A 19,332-nucleotide genomic window follows, 5' to 3' on the forward strand; every position below is an offset into this window, starting at 1 on the left:
TTGTAAACATTAAAAGTTTTATTTGTTTACATTATTTAATGCACTACCATGAACTAACAATGAACAATTGTATTTTGATTTACTTACATTAACAAAGATTAATAAATGTTGTAAAAAAGTATACTTTTCATTGTTAGTTCATGATACACAATACATTTACTAATCTTAATGAATGGAACTTCCTTGTAAAGTGCTACTAAGTCGACAAAAACAGGTACACAGTGAACACATACTCATTTTGGTCAAAAGGAAACATTTCCTAGGTTTTTATTTTTTTAAATCATATCGTGGTTCAAATTGCAATCACATTATTTTTCAAACTAATCGCAAGATTCAATTTTTTTATCTAAATCGTTCAGCCTTACTCATAAGGCAAGATGACACAACCTGTGACCTCTCTCTCATTTTCTATTTTTTTCACCTCCCTGTAGTCTGTTTCACTCCATTCTTCATTCTTCTGTTGCCAATGCACAATTAACCAAAATTACACCATGTTCTCACTGGCATTGTGATTAACTTACAGCTTGTAAACCTTATCTTTGACACCTCCATAATCATGACTTCCCTGCTTCAGTGGACAAACCTGATGAAAAACTTTATGTGGAGAAAAATACCAGGAATTTATTAAAAAATTATACTTCTATATTTTCTGAAGAAATTATGTGGTGCTTGCCTGTACAAAGGCACTGCCAGAATGCAAAAAAGTTGTGGATGACTGCCATTGGTACAGTGCGTGGTTGCCAAGGTATTCTGGGTGGATGCTTGGGTTTTGTAGGTGCTAGATAGGGGGTTCTGGGTGGTTGCACACTGGCTCAAGTCAAAAGAGGTTTCGATTATGACTAAAGTGCAAACAGTTGGGAACGAGCTATATGCCAATGTATGTGTAATACTTAAAGCCCATGGTGCAGGTTTTTTTTTTTTTGGCAATTTTCTAGTTGGTAATAAACATTTAAACAGTTATCCATTGTATATGATGTTGTAGGGTACTACAAAAAAGAAATATAATACGGAAAAGTAGGTGATATGTTAGCTTTTAGCTACAGCTTAGCGATTATTCTTATTTCTCCCACAATGCATTCCATGACGTCACATGAGGTACTCGCTGACTGTTGGACGACAGAAGAAAGCCCGCGGCCCTCTTACAATTGAGGGAGAGTGAGACGAGGAGTAGCTAACTAGTGAAAGAGTGACAGTGACAGATTTATAAGTAAGTAGATAGATAGATAGATAGATAGATAGATAGATAGATAGATAGATAGATAGATAGATAGATAGATAGATAGATAGAATAGCATAGCATAGATAGAATAGCATAGATAGTGAGAGATAGCATAGCATAACAGATAGCTTAGAGATAGATAAAGAGTAGATCATAAATAACGTTAGTCAAAATGGTTTATTACTGTGTTTGTGGCGGGTGCAAGAACTCCAGCAAAACTGGACATAGGGTCCATTCCTTCCCCAAGGACAAAGGGATCTTCCGAAGCTGGGTGCAGTTTGTGAAGATTAGGCGGGCAGATTTTTCAGCTAGCTCTGTCACCACCTACTCGAGAATATGCAGCGCGCATTTCAAAGAGGAGGATTACCACTCAGGGGATGCTAATATGGTCTCACTTGGATTAAAGAGTGAGAGGAGTGCTAAATGACTTCCTACCGCCGTGCCGTCTGTGAACGCAAACCTCTCTGCTTGCCCCGTCCCGAGGTCGAGAGACACCGTCTGCCGCAAGCGAGAAATTGCCACGGTAAGCATCATCATGCTAACGTTAATGTTTACAAGCTGCGTGTTAGCTAGCTCTGTGTGTATTTTGTATACCGTGTTCCCTTTGATACAGCCTCCACTAAATTACAAGCACGATCACTCTGACATTAGAAGAGCATATTTCGTGATTCACGAATAAAAATTAGAATAATAACAAAATTGCCCTGAAGTAAAAGTCCATATCATCATGAAAGCTTTATGGCTGTGCCATAGGTTATTGTTTCCACTGGGAAACTAATGTTAGTTGTAGCACACACGTCCCATTTTATTGATGGACTTATGAAATGACTGGGAATATTTACTTATCTTCTTGGAATTTCAAAGATGATAAGTAAATAATTCTCAGTACTTCCAAGTTGAAAATAAATGATTAAATTTTTCCATGTACTCCTGCAATGTGCTTGTACACCCAATGTGCTTGCGAATCACTGTTCTAAGTATTCATAGTATACCCACCTCTTATTTCACCACTACACCCATTTGCATTTTGCTGACCCTTTTTCATATTAGTTTTCGCAAGATGTTGACAGACGCCTCACAGCAGGAGACTGTGGACAGTGTAGACACTGTGGAGAGTGTTGATACTGGGGATCAGCCCTTGCCCTCCTCCACTTCTGACGCTGGGACACTGTGTTCTTTGAAGCCCCCCCAATGGTCTCACGGTAAAACTTGGGTATTTTAAGGGGTAGTTATTAGATATAGTCTCTAAAACATTGCCAGTATCTATGCAATCAGAACATTTCCATACACATTGATTAAATTAAGACATAGCCTACACCAAAAAACATACCAGTTTAGATTTGCCATGATTGTCTCATGTTTGGGTATGTTTACTGCCTCTCCACAGCTGTGCAGGTTAACCTGAAGCCCAAGATGGTCAGCGTGGGCACACAGACATCATTCGGCACACAAACCTCCACTCCCCTTGCTAGTCCTGAACAGACAGATGAAGATGATGATAATGCCTCTGTCATCAGTGACTTATCGTGGGTGCCCGAAGAGCCGATGCATGAGGAGGACTTGTTTGATGAGGAGCCACCTTACACGTGTGACCCCCATCACAAGTGAGATAGTTTAAAACCAACATAGACCATTTTGAATGCTCATTTTTGTGTACTGTAGCTTTGGTAGTTTGAATGCCCCCCCCACAACAACAATATTTTTGTTCTTGTAGTGGCATTGACAAATTCATTGTTTGCCAAGAGGAGCTGATGGGCCTTCTTGTCATCTGTCCGGCCTGTTGTGAGAGGTCAGTTAGTAGCATCGTGCAGCAGGAAGGAACTTTTCTTAAGATCAAGCAGGTACGGTTTTGTTTACGCAGCAGGCCATCTGATTAGAAAATCAGAATATCTAATTACAATCTGATAGCTCTGACTGTCTTGCCAGTTAATTTAATTTACAATGTATGTACCAGGCTGGCTTAAGTCTATTGGTTTGTGATGGCATCATATTTGAGTGTTATACTGTATTGGTCATGTGTGTTTCATTGAAAACATGAAACCTTTGACCAGTAATGTACAGTACCTAATCTATTTTGAATCCTGATATACTGTTGATTACACTTTTTTTTTTTTCTTCTTCTTTTTTTTTTTTTAACATATCTAGGTCTGTGCATCATGTGGCTACCACCGTTTCTGGCAAAACCAGCCAATGCTCCACAGGAACATGCCGACCTGCAACCTCCTGTTAAGCAGGGCCATTCATTTCACTGGATGTTTGGCCACCCAGACATTAAGAATGTTGAGTCTGTTTGGCCTGCAGTGCATCAGTGCGAGCAGTTACTTTCGCATCAGCGCCGCTACACCATCCCTGTAATCGTTCAGGCCTGGCAAAACGATCAAGCGAAGAATTTTAGTGACCTACGGGCAATGGATGGCGGGCTAGTTCTTGCTGGTGACTGCAGGTAAACCAGTGTGAGAGCTCATAGACCAGTTGCACATTTCGATTTTTTTATTTGTTATCATGTAGGGTGGCTTTAGTTGGCATTTGCAGATGACATGGTGGATTGTCTTAACAGAACTTGGTTATTAAAAACTTGAAACCTAATTCAAATTTGTAATTAATTCCAGGTCAAATTCTCCTGGGCACTGCGCGAAGTATGGATCCTACTCTCTGATCGAGGACAGAGTGAACAAGGTGGTGGATGTTCAGCTTGTTCAGGTAAACCTGATGTTATTAGACAAAGAAATGAACACTGCAATTTAGTAAACTGATTGTATATTAATATAACATCTTTCCACTAGTACAACGATGCTTAGAGCTTTGTGTATTGCCTAACTAGAGTACAGGGTATCGTAATGCTTGGACCAGCAACGCGTCGGTTCATTCACGCCTCCTTCAACAACACCAGCATTTTACACTTACACTGTTATGTCATGTTGCAGAGCTCAGAGGTCCCCAACAGCTCATGGTGTGAGCTTGAAGGGCTCAAGCGCAGTGTTGGCCTGCTGAGGGGAAAGGACCTGCATTTAGCAACGCTGATCACGGACCGTCATCGCCAGGTATTTACAATAAAAATGCAGTATAGAATGTAAACATCTGAATTGCACTGAAGCTGGATGTTTGTGGTTTGCTGATACATGGAGGGCCACACAGGTCAATCATCCACAAAAGTTTGTTTATTTCTCCTTAGGTTGCCAAATGGGTGAGAGAGGAGCTGAGCCCTGAAGGGACACGGCATTATTTTGATGTGTGTCACATTGCCAAAAGTATGTATCCATTGTTGGAACCTTGAAGCAGTTTTTGTTAGTGCATATCAATTAATACCATTTGTTCTAAAACAGGTCTGGGGAAGGCATTGGATGCAGCTTCAAAAGAGTGTGACCAACTACAGTTGTGGAGGCCTGCTATAGTGAATCACCTCTATTGGACTGCAGCCTCAACCCCAGACGGCAACCCAGCAGTCATGGAGGCTAAATGGAAAAGTTTAGTCAACCACATCCAGGACATCCATGACCATGACACCCCTGCTTTCTCCAGTTGTGCCCATGGCCCTCTAGACGGGGATCAGCGCAACAAAGAGTGGCTGGACCCAGGTACAGTACACACAGCATGTGGTATTATGTACGCTCTACAGTTTTGTTGTATTTGCTGTCTGAGTGCTTTGACATGTGACCTATGATGATTAAATTATTTTGTTCATTCCCTGGCAATCTCATAACATTCTGTTTACTGTTTATGTTTGCTATAATTCATATGCAGGACCATTTCATGTGTTTCCATTAAAAAAAGAATTTTTGTCTGAATCTATCTTGTCTATTTATACGTTTTCCATCTGTGTGTCTGTCTGCCTCCCTGTCTTGGACTTTGCAGGCTCATTGGCAGCAGTAAAGTTGGAGAACATAATCACGAGGACTGCCTTACTGAAAGATGTTCGACAGCTGTCTCCACAGCATCAGACATTCTCCCTTGAGGCTTACCACTCCCTCATCTTGCACTTCGCACCCAAGCACACAGGGTTTTCATACGTTGGGATGTATAGCAGGTCAGTGCTATCCAAGGAATAATACAGCCAATTATTATGCCTATTATAGTAATAATAGTACCTATTATCATGCCTATTGTAGTAAAAAAAATCTCAAATGTGTTATTTTGTAGGCTTCTCTTAGCGGCGCTGCATTACAATCACAATGCCAACCGCGAGACAGCACGGAAAAGTGATGGGACGGAGAAGTACTGCGTGCGGTATCCGCGCTTCAGAAAAGGTGCCCATGTGGTGCGTCCCATCAAAGAGGCAGCCTCATACGGTAAGCAGTGTCATGCAGTTCTATCATATTTTGAGATGGCTCACGAGACATCTGTGATCAGTGGCAATGATCTTTATTCAGTATTATTATTATTATATCTGCAGGTTATGCAACATCATTGATGAAGGCCCTTCAGGAAAGCTACACCCATTCACCTGCAGCTCTTCGAGAGGTTAGCGCTAATTTGTCCTCCGATGCACCCGCCCCCATCGCTAAATCCTTCGAACAGGTTCCTAAGGAGGAGGCCGTCAGCCTCTTCCTAGCCCGGCAGTCACGCTACAAGAGAACCTAAATTCACATTATTATTATTATTTTTTCCACAGACAAGTCCAATGATTTAGTTGTAAGTATTTTTTTTAGTTGTTATTTATCTTCTTTCCTTCTGTCCCTGTCATCTCATTTGGTGGTGGTTTCCTGTATTCTGCATGTTTTGTGTGTTGTTGCTTTGGTTTTACTTTGCACTAAATCATTACTTTTTTCGTCTTTGTAAGTGGCATTAATTGTCGCTGTACCCCATTCAAGGGGTCCTGCATGCTGCATGTCTGCTCCTCTGTCTGTTATTTGCATGAAATTTGTTTTATGTAATTCAAAATAATTTACCAATCATTTTACCTGTGCCTTGTCAACCTCTGTGTGCAGTGTTGTCTGGGTTCACTGTGTGTCAGCTTGATATGCTTTTGCATGTATCACTGCATATGCATTCATGAAAGAGTGTGTGTGAGTGTGAGTGACTGTGTGTGAGTGACTGTGTGTGAGTGAGTGAGTGTGAGTGAGTGCGAGAACCATCAGTTGACCCTCAGGTAAGACCACACTTTTGCAGGCAAAAGAAACAATGTGCAAAGGTTTCAGGTCTAGCCCTTCATCAGTGGGCTTTTTTTATATAGATTTGTTTACTTGCAACCTGTGTCTTTGTTCAGTAATCCTTGTCCTTGTTCAGTAAATCTTTAGTAACCCTTACAAACAATGCCAATAAACTGTTTTTTCTTATTAAAATTCATGTGTTCTGTGTACTTTATAACATTTTAAGGGCAATTGGGCGATCACAACAGAATAAACAATTATTTTTATTCATTCTCATCCAAACGAGGCCATTGAAAGCCCTGATAGGTTTGGTCACCACTTTGGAAGTTTTGTCTGATGGTTGAAACCACACAAGAGGGTAGAGGCTTCCTTATACTCCTCCCTAAAACTCCATAAGCCCAGCGTATAGCCTGCCTGTATGCAGTGTACCGGTATTGCCTAGGAACAAGTAGGAAAGATTCTTAAGTTTTAAACTCTGTAAGTAGGTTGGAAACGTCATTTGAAGCCTGTCTCTTATGCATGTTTGTGCATGCAACACATCTCCTGTCACCTATTGCTGTTGTTCAAAGGACTCAGTGTAAAAACATTGGTAAAGTAAACATAAACCATGAACATACTCGTGCGTGCTGGCTTGAAGGGGACCATGATCCTGTCTGAAGTGTGAATATGCTATTTGTAGCACAAACGGATTCAGGCAGCATGCCTCAAATCCAGGATGCTGCGTTAGGCACGTTACATCTGCTGGCCGCGGGGTGAGATCCTCGACCAGCGACCAAAACGCGCTCACCTCCCTACAACACAAGCTCTCCACCACAGTTTCCATGGGACGACACCTGCCAAACACAGCGACACAGACGCTTACTACTCACTCACTCCCTCTCCCGGTAAGCCTGACGGTGTCAATGACAATCAATCACGAGGAAAACTAGTTGGCACTATCAACAATAATCACACTGACGACGCCTACTCGGTGTCGGCTATGGCGAAACAACATTTTCACCGGAGAAAGAGGTAAAAGCTTAGAAATAAAGCATAAAAGTTATTGTGTGCACTGCTGTTCATAGACTACTAGCTCCAGCGGTCATTGCTGCGTTTCTAAATGATAGCAACTCACCAGGACACTACACCAACTCTCCATTCATTCGCCTCTGACCATGCATTTATTTGTCTTTGACGGCCATCTGCTCTCGGTATTTCCTCATTCGCCCTCTCACGTCTAAACGGTTCGAAATTGTATGGCTGTGGGCCATCATAAATGTTAACTGTGGGTCTTGCCACCTCTTCCTCATCCCAGTTAGACGCCATAGTAGTCAGTGCTAGTCTGCTAGAATTAGTTCAAGTAGCTGAGAACGGCTGAGGCTACATTCCAAAACTGAACTTTAACACCATTTTGGAGACATTTCTAACTTTATATACATATCTTGACTGCTTTATCTACCCATTAATCGACAGTGGTGTTTAACCTGCACCATGGGCTTTAATGTTCGGGGTACATGTTTGTTCAAATTTATGCAACAGTAATAGTGATGTTTGCCACAGCAAAAGCAATACTAATTAGTCCTACATAACTTTTGTCTTTACAAAGTCAAACATGGTGGCACATACAAAATACTCTATGAAAATTTAACAAAGCCATTTAACAAAGAAAAACAACTAATTACACAAAATTGTATTTTAGTTGCTATATCCTCAGGCACCAACACTAACTTTACTTCTACCCTTTGCCTTTTTAATACAACATTTTGTATTGTGTTGCATTACAGTACAAAAGTGCTGTCAGTGAACAATCTTAGCAGGATTATAGGGCATTATAGAGGGAAATAGTGAATTTTAGTGCTTTACAAAGCTACAGTACATGCAAGAAAGGTTCCTGAACGATTAGCAGAAGTCTTTACAGATCTTCATAGCACAAATGTTTTTCTCACCTAATTAAAGCAGTTCCTTAGTAAGCTTAAGACATCAGGGAGCATAGCATTAATTACAAATCAACACATTTTACTTACAAATGCACACAGATAAATAAATATTTCCAGAAAATCCTCAAGGATTTAGAAGACATGAAAAAGCTCCTCTACCTCAAACAAAAGTAACAGAGTGGAGGAATTTAGATGATATAAACTACAAACAAAATAGTGTGTGAAATGTATGTTGAAGAAGTGTTCTCTGATGTAGCCTATGACCCTGTTTACATAAATATAAATTTCTGATTAAAGGAATATTTTGTGTTCAATTCAAGTTAAGCTCAGTCAACAGCATTTGTGGCATAAGTTTGATTCCCACAAAAAAATATTTTGACTCGTCTATCTTGTTCTTTAAAAAAAGCAAATATCGAGGTTACAGTGACTACAATAACATGGAAACCAGAAAGCGGGTTATTGCGTAAAAGCAGCATCCCCCTATACATGTATATGTGGCATACTCTTAACTCCCATGTGGCTTGGTCAAACTTAATTTTCCTGCGCTACTTGTGTAAATAACAATCATGGTATTCGAGGAAGACTTCAAAATTTTTCGCTTTATTTCCAGATATTCCAGAGTTCTTGCTGTGTTTGTTTCCTCACCTACTTATTGCAACCTACAGTGGAATTGCGATTCAATACATTTATATACCAACGCAAATACCGAATGTGAGGGACCATCAATATTTTACAGTGGTGTTTATAAATGGGTAGAGTTTATAGTGCTTGTGCTTTTCCACTGTACTCCCAAAAATATTTTGTTGAGTTGTTGGGCTCCATCCTATGACGTTTGTTATACAGTCTGTTCCACGCACATGCGCACTCTTCAAAAACCTGTAAGAAAGCCACTTCTGTGTTTACATAGCCACATAAGCAGCTTTCTCTGGTAGAAACCTAGGTGTGTTAAACCACTTTCTCTTAATACCTTAAACGGCGTTCTTGTTTTCATGACATTTTAGAATGCCGCTTTTTGCAAAAACCCTGGAATAACCCGCTTTCTTAAGTGCATGTAAACGTGGTCAGTGAGGCACTTACAATGGAAGTGTATGCGCCAATCTTTGGAGGGTTTAAAGGCAGACATGTGAAGCTTATAATTTTTCTAAAAAGCACTTACATTAAGTATTCTGTTAAAACTCATGTATTATTAAATCTGTAAAATTGTGTAAATCTTCATTTTTACTGTCATTTTAGGGATTGTTGACATAACATCTTCATTGTTACAAAGTTGTAAAATTTATTATAACTTTAGAGAAAAGTATGGTAAGTCATTTTATCACTCTAAAATCAAGTTACCACACATACTGTTTACATCTTGTGGCTATACTTTTGAAACATGTACAAATCATGTAAAAAAGTTGTTTTACAAAGATTGTGTTAAACAGACATATTTTCAAATTACCTTGTGTGAATTTTATGCGTTAGAGAGGGGGTACACGAAAGGATGTTGAAAGTTTGAAGGGGTACTACCACTGTAAAAAGAATGGGAACCACTGCTTTACAGCAACTAGAATATTATGAATAAACATAGAAAATCTTTTCTTTACTGGAAGTATTGAAGACAATGTTCAATCTGGCCTTTTATTACACTAATGCTGCTTAGTAATGCAATCAAATTGTTAATTCTCATTCATGTCATTGACAACAGCACACAAGATAATAAGAAATAAATAGCGAAATATAGGCCATAAGATTGTTACGGTGCTTTCATATATCTACATACTAATTTAAATGTTAATTTCAATTATTTTATGTTGTGAAAACAATCAGTCACTTTTTAGCTCCAAACATGTGTTTCTCTTATTTTTACAACGGCTTATTTTGTGTATATAGCATAACTTTAATTTGGACATGCATAATCCATTACAGTGGATATTCTAACTTATGTGTTTACATGACAAATAATTCTGATTTAAAGGGCATATGCCAGCTGTAATATTTGGAGGTCTAGAAACTGGGATATTGAATCCAGTTTAATCATGGTACTGCAATAATGTTAACTTGTTTGAATAATGCATATATAATCAGAATATGAGCACAATTCAACTTATTATAAGAACATATTTTGTGCTCAAAAACACAGCCAAAATAGCATTTAATTATTTCTGTATGAAACTCTTTTACAGGAAGATATGTGAAGAAAGGAATCTAAAAGAAAGGTATTTGTTTAAGGGTCTAGAGTACAAAAACTTGAGATACATCAGAGGAGAAGAAAAGGTTTTTGTAAGGCAGATGAAAGTGACTCATCAAAGAGAGAGACTCCAGCTATGCCATTTCAGCTATGTATCTTCTCTCCCCAGTCTCTTGTTTTAGAGGAAGGGTGTATTTGTACAATCATCTCTTCACAAAATATCAAACAAAAACTACAAGACAAAAGGATGATAGTGATGTTTTAAGCGTTGAAGGAATGCAACAATGCATTTGTGAATAGATCTTTCTGTCTCTGTTTGGTTTTTGTAAGGTAGCAGTAATCAGCTCCATTTATAAAATGTTATCTTAAAAAGACACAAGAACTTGGTTCATTGGCGCATTAATAAACAGATATTTATTTATTTTTTTACATAAAGACTGCGTTTCAAAGAAGCATAGATTGCAATTAGAACAGCAATGAACCCAGATACAAGGAAGCAATTAGGCGGTCTTATTATAAATTAATTTTAACCAGTTCATGATTATTTACTGATTTATGGTTAGGGCCAATTTCATGGAAATGTCAATGTTACCATGGACAACATTTTGTGTACCAAAGGAACAAAGTATCCATTTACTTTTTTCAATTATAGTAGCTTATAATTGTAACAGACGTGACCATTACGAACGCTTTATATCAAATCATATTAATATATTGTATGTAAGCATCACAAACCTGAAACTTCCGCTAAGTTCCCCTTCTGTCACTCACTCGACGTTGTGTCGATTGTAGTGACAATAGGGGTCTCTTCTGCGAGTCTCGCGTACCTCTAAACTTGCGAAAAGGCCAATGTGAAATTTGCATGTCCCGCTCCCGGACATACAGGTATAAAGGGGAGCGGGCGAGCGTCAGACAGATTTTTTCCTACGGATTTAACTTTTCAGGACGAGTCTTTTTCAAGATGCCCTTCTGCCTCTGTGTTGTTCATGGATGCGGTCAATTTCTGACTGTCATAAAAGCTGCCTCGTGTGCCTGGGCTGCGAGCACATGCATGCAGAATTTTATGAATGGTTCATGTTCTCAGTCCGAGAACATATCCATGGCAACATTGCGGCCGCAGCTTTCTTTTCTCACGAGAGAAAGCCACTTCAGCTTCATTGTTCCTTCTTCCCACGGGATTGAGGACGACTCGGCAGGCTCCCCCCCCAGGTGATCCAGCTGATCTGGGACCGCATCGGCAGGGCACAGATAGATCTCTTTTCCTCCCTTAAGACAACTCGCACTGCCCGCTCTGGTACTCCCTAATGGAGGCCATTAGCGGCACAGACACGCTGGCACACAGTTGGCCCCAGGGGCTGCACAAGTACGCATTTCCGCCAGTGAGCCTTCAAAGTCAGGGAGGTGGCTCCTTACTGGCCCACTTGGACCTGGTTCTCGGAACTCACGCTCCTCGTGACAGCATCCCCTGGCAAATTCCCCTGAGGAAGGACCGCTTTCTCAGGGACGGGGCACCCTCTGGCACCCGCGCCCAGACCTCTGGTACCTTCATGTCTGACCCCTGGACAGGACGCGGAAGACTTAAGCGGTCTACCACCTGCAGTGGTAGACACGATCAACCAAGCCAGAGCTCCCCCAGGCAGCTTTACGCCCTCAAGTGGCGTCTGTTCGCAAATTGGTGCTCTTCCAGATCTGAAGACCTGCAGAGAGGTGTAGTTCGGACAGTGCTTTCATTCCTGCAAGAGAGGTGGGAGGGGAGGCTGTCCCCCTCCACCCTGAAGGTGTATGTTGCTGCTATCGCAGCCCACCATGATGCATTGGACGGCATTCCCTTGGTAAGCACGGCTTGACTATCAGGTTCCTTAAGAGGTGCCCGGAGGTTGAATCCTTCCCGGCCAAGCCTGTTCCCCTCCTGGGGTCTCTCAGGGGTCCTCTCGAGTCTTCAGAGACCCCTCTTCGAGCCGCTTGATTCAGTCGAGCTCAAAGCCCTCTCCTTGAAGATGGCCCTCCTGATCGTGCTCGCTTCCATCAAGAGGGTTGGGGACCTGCAAGTGTTCTCTGTCAGCGACACTTGCCTGGAGTTCGGTCCGGCAGATGCTCATGTCATCCTAAGACCGTGACCGGGCTACGTGCCCAAGGTTCCTACGACCCCCTTCAGAGTTTAGGTTGTGAACCTGCAAGCGAAGCTGCCCCGGGAAGAGGCAGACCCAACCTCTTCATTGTTGTGTCCGGTACGTGCTTTGCGTATCTATATGGACCGCATGCAGGGCTTTAGATGCTCTGAGAAGCTCTTTGTCTGCTTTGGTGGATGGTGGAAAGGGAACACCGTCTCCAAACAGAGGTTAGCTCATTGGGTTTTTAATGCTATTTCCCTAGCCTATCACACCCAGGCCGTGCCTGCCCCCTTGTGGGTTCAAGCACACTCTACAAAAAGTGTGGCATCCTCGATGGAACCTCCCTAGCAGATATCTGCAGAGCAGTGGGCTGGGCAACACCCAACACCTTTACTAGATTCTACAATCTTAGGGTTGAATCGGTATTGTCCCGTGTTTTGTCAGGTCCAAGTCTGTAGAACTCAGAGCTGACCGGGTAAAGGATGCCTTCCCTGACGCATCTATAGCATTCAGATAGCCGCTTTTTAACTCTATGACGAGAAACATAGAGAGAGAATAGGCCGCGGCTGGACAGCTGGCTCCCATACAAGTCATGTCGCCTGTTCTTGTACGGGTACTTGGAACCTAAGAGCGGTATATGACACCTTTTATTGGGGGCGTTGGGGAGGGTTATGTGCAGCCGACCCAGCTGCTTCGAGCACGCAGCAGCTTGCTTGCACCTGGCTCTGCAGTCACGAAACACAGGTAGTGCATTATGTTTTGAAGTGGGACCCCTTGTGTAACTACAATCGACACAACATCGAGTGAGTGACACAAGGGGAACATCATGGTTACTGTTGTAACCTCCGTTCCCCGATGGAAGGTACGAGACGTTGTGTTCCCCTTGTTACGTCACTATCCCTAACACTGTAATGTGCCGTAACCTTATTCTCGGCTCTTCAGTGAAATCTTGTCTGACAGACACTCGCCTGCTCCCCTTTATACCTGTATGTCCGGGGGTGGGACATGCAAATTCTGTCTGCCAATTTGACATTGGCCTTTTCTCAAGTTCAGAGGTATGCAAGGCTCTCAGAAGAGACCCCTTGTGTCACTACAATCAACACAACGTCTCGTTCCTTCCATCAGGGAACAGAGGTTACAACAGTAACCATGACTGTATGTTGCCATACAGATTCATACATAATCATTTAAAACAATTAATTAAAACAAAGTCTCCAAAGAATGATTCGATTTTGAAAAGCCATTGCAATTTAAATTTGATTAGCTGTTAAGCATGTCATAAAATACTGAAATATCGATTTTTGATCGGCACGCTATTTATAGATATATTTTTGAGGCATCAATATATTAACATTTGCCAATATTTAAATTAGAAGCCTAATTTGCCTGCTTTCCAATTTACTTAGATGGCTTCTGTTGTATGTCTGGCGTAATAATGTTGAGAAACCACAAGGGGTTGGTATAACATTTACTGAAGCCAGTCTTGAGGCACTGGAACCACAACAAAGGATTAGAATTAAATAGCATTAAATCTTTCACATGTTGTTTTTAAGAATTTTGCAGTCTATCGCAAAACATGCCAAAATATTACTGGTTATTAACAATGTCAAAACTGAGGTTAATTAGTAGTACGTTCAACACCTTGTGAAAAAAAAAAAAAAAACTTAGACATCTTACTGATGCTGATTTCTTATTTTCCTTGTTCTGAAAGGCATAAAATCTTTTTAAAGTTTGCCCCTCCCTTTCCCTCACATCATTTTTGTCATCTTTTGTCCAAAGAATAGTTTTGATGTGTAAAGAATTTGAAAGAAACCAGAAAGTGCAGATTTAACCTGCAAATAATTTATATTTTCCCTTGACTTCCTATATCTCTCTCTTTTTCTTCTTTTAGTCATGTATAAACTTTTGTCTACACAACTTACTTATGCACACTCACACACTTCTACTGTTACACATATACACTTTAAACACCAAGTTATTACTTACAATTATCTTTCTGCCCCACTGTTATCTTTATCTTCATTGATATTATTCCTCTTGAATTTTCCTTTCTTCTCCCAGACCAGTTTGAACACATTCTGTGCACACACACACACACACACACACACACACACACACACACACACACACACACACACACACACACACACACACACACACACACACACACACACACACACACACACACACACACACACACACACACACACACACACTTACCCTGCTGCACGAAGGAGCCATAGACGAACCACATGGAGTTGTAGAGAGTGGTGGAGGAGAGAGATCCCATTGGCAGTCTGGGCGGGTTAAGCCAGTTAAGGAGATACACCAGAGTCCCCACCAGCAGCACTGTGCCAGCTATACAAGCCCACAGAGAGAGGTCGAAGGGGGCTAGGCATGCAAACATATCCACTGTCCTCTCTGCTTTCTTTATCAACACACCCACGGAGTAGTCCAGGTAGCGAGTGGTGAAGTCTACCACGCTCTCTCGCTCAGGAGTGATGGTCAGGGCTGAGAGACCCACATCTGCTCTCTGCCAAACAAACAGACACACAGAGAACACACAAATTAAACCCAGATTCATATGCACATCATGCTCACTGCCTAAGACAAGAAACATTGTGGACATGTGAGAGCGATTCAAACTATCTGCAAACTAGTGCAGCATTTCACAGAACATTAAAGGAATAATTCATCCAAAAATGTTAATGCTCTCATCATTTTCTTACCTTAATACCGTCTCAGACATTAATATGAACATAAAATCAGAATAAAGGTAATCCATACAACTCAAGTGGTTTAATCCATGTCTTCTGAAGCGATACGACTGGTTTTGGTTGAGAACAGTCCAAAATGTAAGTCTTTTTCACTATAAATCTTAGTCTCCTTGGTGCATCATAATTTAAAGCTCGATTACACTTCCATGCACTTAACACATACACAGAGCACATGTGCATTGCATTTATTTGACCAGAGTGCCAGTTTCTCACCCAAAACCGATCATATTGCTTCAGAAGTCATTGATTAAACCACTCGATATGCTACGTTTATGTCATTTTTGGAACTTGAAAGTGTTGGAACCCACTGACTTGCATTATATGGACATAAACATCTCAAATCTCCATCAAAATATCTTAATTTGTGTTCTGCAGAGGAAAGATATATATATATAAAGCTGAGATATTCATCTAAAACTCTTAAACTGTTCAACAGAAGAAAGAAAGTCATATGCATCTGGGATGGCATGAGGGTGAGTAAAGGATGATATAATTGACATTTTTGGGGGAACTATCCATTTAAAAAAACTATATTTTGTGCAAAAACAACCAGAATTTTGTTTTTTCATGACCATTGTCTCTTTGACCCTTAGAATTAGACAGGCTGTTTATTGCTCCTGTGCCATTAAGACTACAACATAAGCACCCTCATCGAATGTGAAACGAGAACTTTTTTGCACTCAATCACAAGCTGAGGATTTGCCGAGTCCAATGTAGTTTTTAAATGTTTTATCCTTCAATACCAGCATATTTGCAAAGCCAGAATTGTGAAAGGTTCCCAAAACAATTTGCATTTGGATGCAGAGTGCAGGTGCTACAAACAGCCAAAGCACAAGGTTTGACAGAGTTCTCAAATATTACTCATCATTCTTCTGGTGTTTTGGAATAATGTTATTTATCGTACTTCCTACATGTTACCTCACTGTGACTTGGCAGGCCAAGTTTCTGATTACGGACATTGCTGACGTGTAAATGTGTGCAATTATGAGTTCAAATGTATTCATCTGACAGACTTCAGAAAGTTGCAGTAGTTTTTGCAGCTTAGTAAATTTCAATCACTTTTTTTTAAATTCACTAAATATGTTCATATTTTCTATGACAATGTAAATAACAATGTAAAAAAAAAAAACTGATTGAAAACAAAAATCAAAATGCAAATCATTCTGACAATGTGCGGACAGCGGCAGTGAAATTAGATGAGACCTAAGCAACCGGAGACAGTTCCTGTCAAGAGACATTATCATCTGCAGTACAAAGGCATGCCATTATCAGAGGGCAAGAGCCATAGTTACATATCTGACTCCCATTAACCTTCCTGGCCACCTTCAGAGAACAGGGACCACCACACAAGACCTCATTGTTTGAGAAGGGTTATAGAAGCATCCGGCTACCCAGGTATTTCTCAAATGCTAATCCAGACAAGTGTCTGATTGTCTTGCCTTAGAAACTTTGGTGTACAAGAAAAATTGATTTATTGCACACATTAAGAGTAGAGAGAATATAAAATGAGATAGAAAAAATGATAATTGACTGATTTAGGGAGCAGAGGGTAGATGCAGTCTCGGTATGATGGTGGTTAACTTAATGCATGGCTAATGAGCATCTTTTTGGCGAGTTATAGCCAAGTTAAAGGGGAGTCATATCATGAGGAATACATTTTTCATTGATGTTTTTAGATAAAGGAGTTAGATGTAGTATGAAAACATACCGTAACTTCAGAACTCAAAAAACTCAATCCAAAAATATCTTGTTTTGAAACTAAGCTGGAAAAAAATGGCTCGTTCTGGACTTCTGCAACTATATGACGTCAGACATTTACATATCAGTGACAACTATTCTGTGTTCAGAAACTTGGCCTGCCTAGTTCTGGCACTATTAATTCTAAACACCAGAAGAGCAAAAACAGTAAAATATGAGAAAGGTCCACCAATCCTTGTGTTATTCCTTGCAGTGTGTAGCACCTGCTGCACTGTATATCCATCCAAAGGATCACAGTTTTAGAAACAAGACATTTAAAGAGGGCGGATACATAGAAGCCTCAAATGTAAGCAGCAAAAACCAGATATTGACAGACATTAAAACATTGACTTGCATTATAGATGTACCTCAGGGAAAAAAATGACCCCTCTAAACAAAGCTTATTGTCATGTGCTGGCTTTATAAAACTCTTGTGAAAGAGCTCAACATTTTCATAAATTTGCACTGGCTATGTACATATTTGTGTGACTCTTTTTTTGTTTCCTTAAGCTTATCTTGCAGGACTCTAAGCTTGTTCTTAGCTGCAAAAACATAATAATGACTTTGTAAATTGGTGCATTTACAAATGACAAATCTCCCAGGCTTGTGTAAGGGAAAAGAAGACATGGACATAATGTAGGCAATATGTCCTGATGTCATCTTAGCCACCCCACATAACTGACTAACTAAATCTGCTAATCTTACGGTCTTCGATAGAAACAAAATGCTTAAATCAGCAGAACTGTTCATTCATGCTTCACTTGTACTACTGTATATTGGCATTTAGATTGGCAATGTAAGGTATTCCTAGTACGAAGGCCTCGCACGAGGAAATACTGTGTTGTGTGTTTGAGAGTGCACGTTTGTTTAGGTGTAAATAATGTACTTGTACATGTACAGTAGTTGTGACAGTTGCTTTTGCTGTAATGCCCTGGCCTATTATATCCTGTCATAACATCCTTTTTTCAACTACTTTATAAGACCAAGCAAAATCAAAATCCAGACAAAATCTAATAACTTTTTACTGAAATACATAATTTCAATAAAACGTCAAAGGTCTGGTGTATCAAGAAAATGCACAGATTTGAAGTCACCTGAAAACAATGTGTCAACAGAGACAGCAAAAATGTGATTAGAGCTCCTTTATTTTTCCTTGTGTTTTGGTCTATTTCTCTAGAAATTAAGATAAGCAGCAGTGTAATGTAACTCATGTTTCTATTCCCTTGACCGAACAGTGGTGAGGAATATTCACAGGAGAGAGAGCAGTAGGGATGGAGGCGTGTCATGGAACTGTAAAGAGCTGTGGAATTGAAAGCAGCAGGAGCTTGTGAGTAATGGCCCTGAAAATGTGTCTGACCTCTCACTGCTACGAGATTTGCCTTTTGTTTATCTGCCAGTGGACAGCATTTTGGTATGAGGTTTTTCTCATTCACATGTAAGAAATCAGTACTATTCTTTATCAAACTATTGCAGACTGTTTGGGAATACCAGGGAAATAGAAAAGCCCAAGATAGTTTGAGGGAAGCAATGGAAATCTCATTTTGTAGCATTCAGCTGTAATACATTATGCTACTCATATCAAAGGCAGTGCTAACTGAACTAAAAATTATTCTGCAACATCAAATTGGTCGAAATGCATTCAGATTTGAATTGTGTATTAAAACTTCACATATTGCTTCCACACACACACACACACACACACACACACACACACACACACACACACACACACACACACACACACACACACACACACACATGTTGTGTTTCCATGTTTTATGGGGACTTTCCATAGACATAATGGTTTTTATACTGTACAAACTTTATATTCTATCCCCTAAACCTAACCCTACCCCTAAACCTAACCCTCACAGAAAACTTTCTGCATTTTTACATTTTCAAAAAACATAATTTAGTGTGATTTATAAGCTGTTTTCCTCATGGGGACCGACAAAATGTCCCCACAAGGTCAAAAATTTCGGGTTTTACTATCCTTATGGGGACATTTGGTCCCCACAAAGTGATAAATACACGCCACACACACACACACACACACACACACACACACACACACACACACACACACACACACACACGTTTAGACATAATGGTTTTTATACTGTACTAACTTTATATTCAATCCAATAACCCCAACCCTACCCCTAAACCTAACCCTCACAGAAAACATTCAGCTTTTTTACATTTTCAAAAAACATAATTTAGTATGATTTATAAGCTTTTTTCCTCATGGGACCGACAAATTGTCCCCACAACATAAACAATGTCGGGTTTTACTATACTTATGGGGACATTTG

General features: G+C 40.3%; 2 protein-coding genes across 5 annotated transcripts in view; one reads left to right on the plus strand and one right to left on the minus strand.

The window, feature by feature from the left end:
- grid2 (glutamate receptor, ionotropic, delta 2) overlaps positions 1-19,332 on the minus strand; it is a 661,023-nt gene that overhangs the window by 146,310 nt on the left and 495,381 nt on the right. For all 3 annotated transcript variants that reach the window (XM_052094053.1, XM_052094054.1, XM_052094055.1), the window contains exon 11: positions 14,724-15,036. In XM_052094053.1, coding sequence (XP_051950013.1) covers positions 14,724-15,036 — 313 coding nt within the window. The remainder of the gene's footprint in view (positions 1-14,723; positions 15,037-19,332) is intronic.
- LOC127620809 (uncharacterized) lies at positions 2,586-6,408 on the plus strand. 2 transcript variants are annotated; one of them, XM_052094059.1, is made up of 11 exons: positions 2,586-2,823; positions 2,934-3,060; positions 3,365-3,662; positions 3,829-3,919; positions 4,144-4,260; positions 4,392-4,467; positions 4,543-4,794; positions 5,072-5,243; positions 5,357-5,505; positions 5,610-5,677; positions 5,829-6,408. In XM_052094059.1, exons 3-11 carry the CDS (start codon positions 3,376-3,378, stop codon positions 5,844-5,846), a joined length of 1,230 nt encoding a protein of 409 aa, XP_051950019.1. In that variant the 5' UTR covers positions 2,586-2,823; positions 2,934-3,060; positions 3,365-3,375; the 3' UTR covers positions 5,847-6,408. The 2 variants fall into 2 exon arrangements, with proteins under 2 accessions (XP_051950019.1, XP_051950018.1); XM_052094058.1 differs by lacking the exon at positions 5,829-6,408 and having other exon boundaries at positions 5,610-5,818.

Source organism: Xyrauchen texanus, chromosome 27, assembly GCF_025860055.1.
Source record: "Xyrauchen texanus isolate HMW12.3.18 chromosome 27, RBS_HiC_50CHRs, whole genome shotgun sequence".
In the NCBI taxonomy this organism is placed as follows: domain Eukaryota; kingdom Metazoa; phylum Chordata; class Actinopteri; order Cypriniformes; family Catostomidae; genus Xyrauchen; species Xyrauchen texanus.

What these genes read in the sequence shown, in the direction of transcription:
- LOC127620809 (XM_052094058.1), top strand. Translation starts at nt 3,376, where the DNA reads ATGTGGCTACCACCGTTTCTGGCAAAACCAGCCAATGCTCCACAGGAA. An exon ending in GTTCTTGCTGGTGACTGCAG is followed by an intron (nt 3,663 to 3,828) that starts GTAAACCAGTGT and finishes AATTAATTCCAG; the next exon opens with GTCAAATTCTCCTGGGCACT. An exon ending in TGGATGTTCAGCTTGTTCAG is followed by an intron (nt 3,920 to 4,143) that starts GTAAACCTGATG and finishes GTCATGTTGCAG; the next exon opens with AGCTCAGAGGTCCCCAACAG.